Below are 10,254 nucleotides of genomic sequence, written 5' to 3' on the forward strand. Positions count from 1 at the left end.
GTCACAATATTTTCCTAATTAATGCTGTACAGTTTCTTTGACACAATCTGTATTGTTAAAAGCGCTATATAAATAAAGGTGACTTGACTTGACCAAAACATATTCAAGTTACAGTTATATTATGAATATGGACTTAAAGTGCACACTCTGAGCTTTAATTTGAGGGTATTCTCATCACAATTGGAGAAAAGGTTAAGGAATTACAGCTCTTTACCTCCCCCCTTTTTCAAAGGACCATAAGTAATTGGACAGTTGACTCAAACGCCATTTCATGGACAGATGTGGGCTATTCCTTCGTTAGTTCTACATCAATTAAGCAGGTAGAAGGTCTGGAGTTGATTCTAAGTGTACCATTTGCATTTGGAAGCTGTTGCTCTGAACCCACGTCATGTGGTCAAAGGATGTCTCCATACAAGTGAAACAGACAATTGTTAGGCTTCAGAAACAAAACAAATCCATCAGAGAGATAGCAGGAACATTCGGAGCGGTCAAATCAACAGTTTGGTACATTCTGAGAAAAAAAATGCACTGGTGAGCGCAGCAACATAAAAAGGCCTGGATGTCCACGGAGGACAACAGTGGTGGATGATCGGTGGATCCCTTTCACAATCTCAACCCTGATTGAGCATGCATTTCACTAGCTGAAGACAAAACTAAAGGCAGGCCCACAAACAAACAACAAATGAAGTCAGCTGCAGTAAAGGCCTGGCAAAGCATCGCAAAGGAGGAAACCCAGTCTCTGGTGATGTTCATGAGTTCCAGACTTAAGGCAGTCATTGCCTGCAAAGGATTCTCAACAAAATATGACATTTTATTTATGATTATTTTTATTTGTCCAACTACATTTGAGCCCCTGAACATGTGGGGACTGTGTATAAAAATGGTTTTGTTCTACCCTTTGAATTAAAACTTAAAGTCTGCACTTCAATTTCATCTTGATTGTTTCATTCTATATATTATATGATATATTATCGTGTGTGTGTGTGTGTGTGTGTGTGTGTTAAACACAGGGGCTTCGAAATGGTTCAAACAATTATCATCTTCAGATTCTATATTAGTCTAATGTTGTGTCTACAGTACACAGCCAAAAGTGTTGAGTTCCAAGTATGTCCAGTATGTGTCGCCCTTTCATCGGTTTGTTTATACCCCTTACCTATAATTAGCAACAGAAGACACTTGGGCCATATTTAAAAGTTATGAATTTTAAAGATAATGATATAGCACTAACGTTCGAAGCCAACAAGTATATTATTTTATGATTTGATTTAAACTTTATATATATATAGTTATTTAATGCAATGACATTCATTTTTAAGCGTGACATAAGCGCCGAACGCTGATGAATAGAACAACCAGTTGAAGTAAGTGAACGAATTTCTGTTCATTCATACTGAGGAAACTGTAAGAAATTTAAATGCACAACCCTAAAATCTAGAGTGACACACCAAACAAATATAGCTATGAGGACAGGCCACAAAATCGATCCATTGCTTAATACTCTTTATTTAATTTAGGTAATCCAGAGTACAGTGTAATCTACACAGTACACTATCCCCATTCACTGTAAAATAAGAATGACATAAGCGCCGAACGCTGATGAATAGAACAACCAGTTGAAGTAAGTGAACGAATTTCTGTTCATTCATACTGAGGAAACTGTAAGAAATTTAAATGCACAACCCTAAAATCTAGAGTGACACACCAAACAAATATAGCTATGAGGACAGGCCACAAAATCGATCCATTGCTTAATACTCTTTATTTAATTTAGGTAATCCAGAGTACAGTGTAATCTACACAGTACACTATCCCCATTCACTGTAAAATAAGAAACATTTTTTAAATATTCATCTTGAAAATCGTACACCCATCTCATTCACTGTAAACAAATTATTATACGAGCGACTTGTACATTTGAAGAGCAGACCATTGAGTCACCTCAGAGTATTCCCGTTTTGTTCCAAGTATGCAGATTCCTTGAGCTATAGCCTAGTGATTGATTACATAATATGGGATCAGGAAACAAACAGTATTATGCTGTTCAGTGCACAAGGAAATGTTTTCTTGTTCAGGAAACGACAGAATTCCACTTAGTATATTAATAAAGTCAGCTACCTTATAATGATTAAAAAGAACAGATGTGCTGTAAATTCCTGTCTAAAGATCCTCATGGCTACATTGCTGTTGTGATTCTCCTGAACAAACCAGCAGTTGTTTGACACATCAGTTATGAATTCAGTCCATTTATACAAGAAGTTTCACAGATCTCAAATGGAATAGGAATGATCAAAGATCTGAGCACCTAGGGCCTTCATCGAGGGGGACAACAACAATTTGTCCCAGGCCCTGCGAATGTTAGTGACGCTGGCACACATTATAAACACCTAGAATTGTCCCCTACCCATCATCTTTCACAGAGATACATGAAGCATAATACCGAAAACCTTCAGGGAATCTTGAAGAACAAGGACTGTTGTGCTTTTGTCACAATTAAAACAAAAACAAAGAGTGGCTACCAACAGAACCAGCAGTCTATCCACGGAAATGTACATTGCTCTGTTTGATTTCATTACTCCCAACACTACATTCAAGAACTGAACAAATGTGACACATCAACATCAACAACAAAGATCAGAGCGCTCAACACACAGCTAACCGAGAGCGGTTGTGCTCTCTTAGTAGGTTACATATTAAACATTAAACATATTTAAATACCTCAACACATGGAGACTTAGTCAATTAAACAGAAAGTTCACAAAGATTAACATCAGTAAATCTAAAAATACATAACATAGTCAAAAATACATGGACATCCAAACACATACCCATATGTCGCGTCAAACTAAAAGCATTATTTGACTTGATCCATTTGCTCCAAACTCTTCTAGGACGGCTTTGGCTTTTGGAACATGGACGCAGTGATGGGAACTGGTTCACAGCCTGTGTTACAATTCATCCTAAAGGACGAGGCTTTGTGTAGGCCAGTCATCTTGTTTCAAAAAAGGTGGCAAGTCAGTTCTTTAAGGACCTTGAGCATAAAGTTTAACATACAGTTCTCTAGAATATCACTGTATGCAGTTCCATTAAAGGAATAGTTCACCCAAAAATGAAAATTTGCTCACCCTCAGGCCATTCAAGATGTAGTTTGTTTCTTCATTGGAACAGATTTGGAAAAATTTTGCATTATCACTTGCTCACCAAAGGGTCCTCTGCAGTGAATGGGTGCCATCAGAATGAGAGCTGATAAAAACATCACAATAATGCACAAGTAATCCAAATGGCTCCAGTACATCCATTTACGTCTTGTGAAGTGAAAAGCTGTGTTCATAATAGACAAATCCACGTTTTCAAGTCTTTATCCATAATATTGCTTTCTCAAGTGAAAAAGTCATCCTGCCTGAAGCAACGGTTTAAAGTTAAAAGCTGTTAAAAGTTGAAGCTTTTCACTTCACACGACATTAACTGATGGACTGGAGTAATGTAGATCACTAAAATACAATTTTCTAGATAGAATGTCTTTATGCTGTTGCATTAATACTTGTCATCATAAATTACTGAAATAGCCAAACCTGTTTATTCAAAGGAAGTGTCCATGTACTTTGCCCATGTAGTGTAGATGGCAAACAAGAACAGGATTTACGGAAAAAGCAGTGTAGCACTTCATAAAAGGAAAAATCACACTAGTTAAAAAAAAAAAACTATTGGATTGTGTCTTATCTTTGAAAGATACAGAAAATGACACATTAACTTCCATTAGTCATTAACCTATATACTGTTAGATTGTTCTAGTTATTCTAGTAGGTTTAATGGAGACTGCTGTGTGTTACCTTAAACATAACAAAATATGGCACATGAAAAGACCGTTTTTAAGGTGGACTGAAGTAAATGGCCTTTCATAAAATAGAAAACAGAAGCAGGTTTGACAAGTTTGCATTGAAAAACAATGTGTTACATTGAACTGCTAGAGGAGTGGACTTTGGAACAGTCAATGAGAACACGTAGAACTTTAACCTCACACTATTTTCACTTACAAAACGTTTGTTCATGCACTGTCAGCAGGCAGAAGAAATTATATGAACATACACACTATTCTTGTATAACATCCTAGTTCAACTCAAATACTGAGGATAGCAAAATAGATACAACTCTTCTTAAAACCCATGCTGTAGTTAATCGGTTTATTAAACCTGCGTCTAAGGAAATGTGCAGCAGAGGTTTGTATTTGGCAACGTTTTCAACGGATTGCACCATCGTCATTAAGAGGTCCCTTGATTTTGCTTGAAACTGCAATGAAATTTGGCAGTAACGTATAAACTGCAACCCTCATGAAGAGATAAAGACAAAATACTGACAATAACAATGCAATACAGACTAACGGAAAAGAAAAACAAGGTCAACACCAGCCATCTTTGATCCTTACTGAAAACATTGAATGGCACGTGGAATAATCTGGCAGCAAACAAAATGATTTCAAATATAATAAATAAAAATAACCACAATGCTACATGTATGTACAGTAGTGTGCACCGTCATACACGTCAGACAAAAAGATCGGCAAAGATCAGCAACGACAAGCTTAAAAACAATTAAAAAACATCTTACAAAATGACAAATGAGTTGGGATGTCCTGGAGAGGAACGGGTGAACTTTGGCACACAAAGAGATGTTTTAGATGAACGTGAAACCATTACAGTAGAGAGCAGATTCACCAACGTTTGTCTTTACAGTCCTTTGTTGAAGTAGACAGTCTCTACTCCAGGATGACTGGCTCGAATCTTCTCCTGCAGCTCTGGTTCCAAACGGCTCACTGACATAGAACTGCATGAACGAAGCATTTAATTATAAAATCCAACAGAATGATTCATAAAAGCAATAGAGTTATTCCGAAAAGATTCAAACTGCTTTGAAAATGTTCTCACCTCTTTTGTGGGAATAACGCACAGCACAATGGGGTTGCAAACACAAGGCTAAGAAGAAGAAAGAATGGGTCACAAATTCTTGAATTCCTTTCAGGAAATAACTGTTTATTAGACCATCAATCTATCTTTGGCAACTCACCAGAACCCAACCAAGCCAACTTGAATGGGTGCACTCATCCACGGAAACCTCTGAAAAAATGAAGGGGGAGGAAATCAACCTGGCAACAAAGCCCTTGATTCTATGGGGCCATTTTAAGGGCTAATGCATTCAAGCAGACTGGACACCGTTGTTGGGTGTGTACGTGCTCTGCTAAGGCTAAATAGCTTTCATTAAGATTTTCCGCCATGTAAACAAAATATTTATAATGCAAGTTTGAAATTACCTTGAGGAAGGCCTTCTTTTCCAAAGAGTTCATTAAAAACGGAGGGATTGCTATAGGAAGATTTAATTAGAATGATCGATTATTTATTTGTAATTACAATGTCCGTAACAGATGTGCACTTTGATAAATCAACATTGCATTTGCATAAGACCTACAGTGAGGGACAACTCAAAAAAAAAAAACTGATATATTTTATTATACTTAAAACATTATTTCTAGGTTTAAAATAGATTCCAGATTTTAAGTGTGGTCTCAGACTTTTGGACGTCACTGTACATGCATAATTTTATAAATATAGTTGCAAAGTCCATTCTACTGTAATAGGATTGAGAGATTTAGAATAAACGAACCCATTCCCGGAGAGGCCATGAGGATTCTGGAAACCACCACTTGTGTGATGGCCTGTTGAGCTGCCTTTGAAGATTCTCCTAACCGATTGTCGTTCTCATCTGTTACTGGAATGCCGTGTTTGAGTTCCCTGATTGAAAAAAAAGGAACATCTTTCACATCACTTCATGTCTGTTATACTGTGCACACAGTATACGCTACCGGTCAAATATTTGGGGTCAGCAGATTCAATTTTTTTTTTTTTTTTTTTTTAAAGAAATTATCATTTTATTCAGCAAAGATGCATTAAATTAGTCAATAGTGACAGTAAAGACATTTATAATATTACAAAAAATCCTGAAAAAGAAATGCGTCATGGTTTCCACAAGAATATTATGCATAAGGATTGTTTTTTTGAGCAGCATATTACAATGATTTGTGAAGGGTTGTGCGAAAACTGGAGTAATGGCTACTGAAAATTCAGCTTTGCCATCACAGGAATAAATGATATATTAAGACATTTATTTAAATAGAAAATAGTTATTTTAGATTTTAGTAATATTTCACAATATTAATGTTTTACTATATTTTTGATCAAATAAATTGGTGAGCATAAGAGTTCTTTCAAAAACATAACAAATCTTACCAGCCCCTAACATTTGAACACAAGAAAAAATACTATAGTAATTTATAGTAAATACTATAGTGTTTTTGAACCATACTATAGTAAAGTGTATTATACGGTATACATTATAGTATTTACAATACTTTGTTATTGAATGCTACAGCATACTGTAGTATTAACTATAGTGAACTGATAAACTGTAATAAATACTGTAGTATACTTTAGTTTTTACTACAGTAAACTGTAGTGCACTGTAGTATAATATACTATATAGTTGTAGAAAACTATAGTTGTTATATTACCACAGCAACTATAGAATTACCACAACAAATTCATTCAAGTACTTTACTACAGTAAGGTTCAAAAACACTATAGCATTTACTATAAATTACTATAGTATTTTTTTTTCACATGCACATTTTATGTTATTCCAGTATACCATGCCTAACGAGCAACCAATTCTGAGCAACCCTAGTAAAATCAGGTCAACGCTCTTTATGCATGATTGGTTTTAGATAATTATTTACCGTTGTCTCATGAGTGGAATATTAATACAGTTAGCAGCAGCTACAGCAGCGAAAGGAACAAAGCGTCCTATGAGTGGAGACACATGCTGAAACACAGTGAAATTACATTTTTAGTTTAAACAAATATGTGGATTATTACATGAACACAAAGAGTGAGCACGGAGCAGTAAACACTCTATTTATTACTTTGCAGTGAAAGAGTTACAGCCCTTAAACATTAGAAAGCAAGACCATTACCTTTGCTAATGCATTTAGTCCTAACGCAGTAGCCACGGCTCCTGTAGTGGCTGATACATATGCTGTGCCAAGCTGGCTGCAAGAACAAGAACATATATTAGGAATTTAGGGATATTGCAAAAACAGTTCAAAGTAGAACACAAGATAAATGCAAAAAAATTTCAAATGCGTGATCTAAAGCCCTCGCACTTTACTGTGATGGGGGCATCTCCGCTCCTGTTGGTGTAGTTGACTATTGCATTAAAAGACTGATTGATCCACTGCCAAAACAGAACTGCTGGAGTCGTTCTAAAAAGCGAGAAAGAGTATACATTTTCAGCATTACATTTACTGTTCAAAAAAGTCCTATAGCTACCGTACAATAGTGGATTATACAGCAAACCAGCATGATTCACCTGTAGAACGTCATCATGCATCCAGTGATGGTCATGTTCATGGGGACCTGAGCAGACATGCGACCAATCAGGAGCATTTTCTCGCCTGTGTCTGGATGGAATGCAGAGTCAAAAACATACTTCGCCCTCCATAGCTCGTCTTCTGTGAGACCTGGTGTTACCACCCCTTTTCTTCAAGGAGAGGAAAACGGAAGAGGGTATTTAGTGTAAAGTGTATTTGTTAGAAAACTATGTAGCATGAATGCTATAGAAAAGCACATGAATGCAAAGTAGAATCTTACTTGTAATCCAGAATAATCTGACGCGCTTTTTCTAATTGTTCATTCGACAGCAGGATGTTTCTCGGGTCTGTGACAGTGAAGAAATGCTTTGCTCGACCCACAAATGTTCCCTGATCCCAGCGTGGCTCTTTAATGTTTAAGGAGGTGGAGATGGTACACTCAGATGCCATGGTACACTGTGAAAATATCACATTGTTAAAAGCACTTTTCTTTATCTTTTAACACAGAAGTAATTTTTGATGGAAAGTACACTACTGTTCAAAAGTTTGGGGATGGTAAGAGATCTTCTGCTCACTTAAGACTGTATTTACTTGTTTCAAGATACAATAAAACAGTAATATTGTGAAATATTATAAGAATACCTAATATTAAAATAACTGTTTTCGATTTGAATACATTTTAAGATGCAATTTATTCATGTGATGATATCAAAGCTGAATTTTCAGTTGTCATTACTCCAGTCCTCAGTGTCACGACCCTTCAGAAATCATTCTAAAATGAAATATTTCTTATTATTATCAATGTTGAAAACAGTAGTGCTGCCTAACATATTTTTCAAGGTTATTTGATGAATAGAAAGGTCAATCATTGATGCATCCTTGCTGAATAAAAGTAGTCAATTCTTAAAAAAAATAAATAAATCTTGACCCCAAACATTTGAACGGTAATGTAAACAGAATTTTCATTTCTGGTCAAACAGTCAGTTTTACTATATTTCGTATATAGAAAAAACAATATAGTAAAATAACATCTAGTGAATCAAATGCCATTTTTAGATTATGGTTATGGTTTTAAATGATAAGAGGTTACTATTTTGAACCATGCCTTTCCAATGACTATTAGAAAACCAACTTCATTATCAAATGCTTCAAGGTTGAGTTTAGATAACAGATTTGTACCATTTATTTCCATGTGCATATTGCAATTAAAGGCATTCACAGTGGCAGAATGAAATAAATCACGCGCTTGCAGCTTGGTGACATTTTATCTTGACAATGCACCAAAGACGGCTAAAGGGACGATAATAAATCATGCGTTTCTCTGCTGACAGCTAGAAAAGTGGGCCCGTGTCTTTTTAAATCAAATCATGCTCATGCTTTGCACGAGATCACTTGATGCTTTGGCTTACGCTGCGTCCCGGTTGAAGTCCGACTCAGTCGATTCTCAGTTGAGTCCGAGTCGACTCTTTTGAGCAGTTCGTTTCAAAGAACCGGTTCGAAAAGAATTCAGGAATTCAGCCATACATCCCAGTGTGGTATTTTAAATGCTTAGAAACGTTTCGATATGTAGGCATTGCTTTATATTACGTTTGAATTCGATTATGTTTTATTAAATATGGTGTTTTATGTTTTATTAAATATGGTGTTTATGTAATTTAATGTTCCCAGATCAGCCATAATTCCAAAAAATGATTTAAAATGTATATTTACATTAAGTCACACAATATATATACACAATATCGTAGCGTATTTCCATAACAAGCAATTGAATAAAAACTTTTATGTAACATGTTCTTCTATTTGCCAATAAGTTTAGTTCTCGGTTCAATGAGTCAATTGTTGATTCTGACGGATCCAATTCGATCCGTCAACGAATCGTTCAGTCATTTTTGTGAACAATCCTTCAGACTGCTTGTGTGCACAGGCTCAACCGATTCGCTAAAACAAAGAGCCGACTCAAAAGAACAATTGATTCGCGATTCTGATATCGCAACAAAGCGACTATATTTTACGTTTTCCTACAATGAAAACACCAGAACAGCGCGTACTCACTATGGATTGCAGTGATAAGACACTGACCGATGCACGGGCCTCTTGATCTGAACTGAACTTTGAACAGAGAAACCGTGTTTATGACACTTTCCTCAAACAGCCCCATTTCTTGGCCAATAGTATGCATTCATAATTGTATATATTATACTCTGTGTTTTTTCAATAGCCTAGTAATAATATGCATGCACATATCTTAATTCATAGGCTATATTTTATGTGTTAAAACAGTGATGCTCTTTAAAGAGCAAACACTGTAGTATAAATGGCATGATTTAACGTTATATGGTGTCTCGTTTTGAAATCGACTTAGAATTTCATCATTGTAGCCCAATGGCAAAGTATGGTTCAAAACCAGTCAGTACCGGTTAGGTGGCTTCCATTGGGGTTTTCAATATGTCATAAATCCAAATATGAATTATATTATGCTTAAATATAATGTTAAAAATATAGCTCCATATGATGAACATCTCAATCAATGTTAGTTTTGTCTTTAAAAGCATCTGTACAACTCCAGCTGTGCACCTCTTTATCAACCTCTGGATGCCACATCACAAACAGCATAAGCTTTTACATTCTAATGCAGCCAGCAAAAAAAAGAAAAAAAAACATATGTTGACAATGGCATCCGTGGAGATCTATAAAGAAAGGTCATGTTACTTACAGTGCAACAGTGCAAAGCTCGCCGTCAGACCGAATCACAGCACTCCGCAGCAGATATCAGTCTCACGCGCTGAGGCTAATTTGGTATTTACGAATGAAGGTGAAGAACGCTGCAGTAAACGCCACCC

The 10,254-nt window shown here is 36.0% G+C and overlaps 1 protein-coding gene across 1 annotated transcript; it reads right to left on the reverse strand.

Annotated features, from left to right (window-relative positions):
* Positions 1 to 3,453: 3,453 nt before the first annotated feature.
* Positions 3,454 to 10,254, reverse strand: sfxn1 (sideroflexin 1). The gene is made up of 11 exons (XM_016285136.1): positions 10,128 to 10,254; positions 7,695 to 7,870; positions 7,414 to 7,584; positions 7,208 to 7,306; positions 7,019 to 7,094; positions 6,782 to 6,867; positions 5,653 to 5,780; positions 5,303 to 5,352; positions 5,059 to 5,108; positions 4,920 to 4,967; positions 3,454 to 4,818 (listed from the first exon to the last, which is right to left on the reverse strand). The coding sequence occupies exons 2-11, from the start codon at positions 7,862 to 7,864 to the stop codon at positions 4,722 to 4,724; spliced, it is 975 nt and encodes a 324-aa protein (XP_016140622.1). The 5' UTR covers positions 7,865 to 7,870; positions 10,128 to 10,254; the 3' UTR covers positions 3,454 to 4,721.

Source organism: Sinocyclocheilus grahami, unplaced genomic scaffold (assembly GCF_001515645.1).
Source record: "Sinocyclocheilus grahami isolate Dianchi unplaced genomic scaffold, SAMN03320097.WGS_v1.1 scaffold193.1, whole genome shotgun sequence".
Classification (NCBI taxonomy): domain Eukaryota; kingdom Metazoa; phylum Chordata; class Actinopteri; order Cypriniformes; family Cyprinidae; genus Sinocyclocheilus; species Sinocyclocheilus grahami.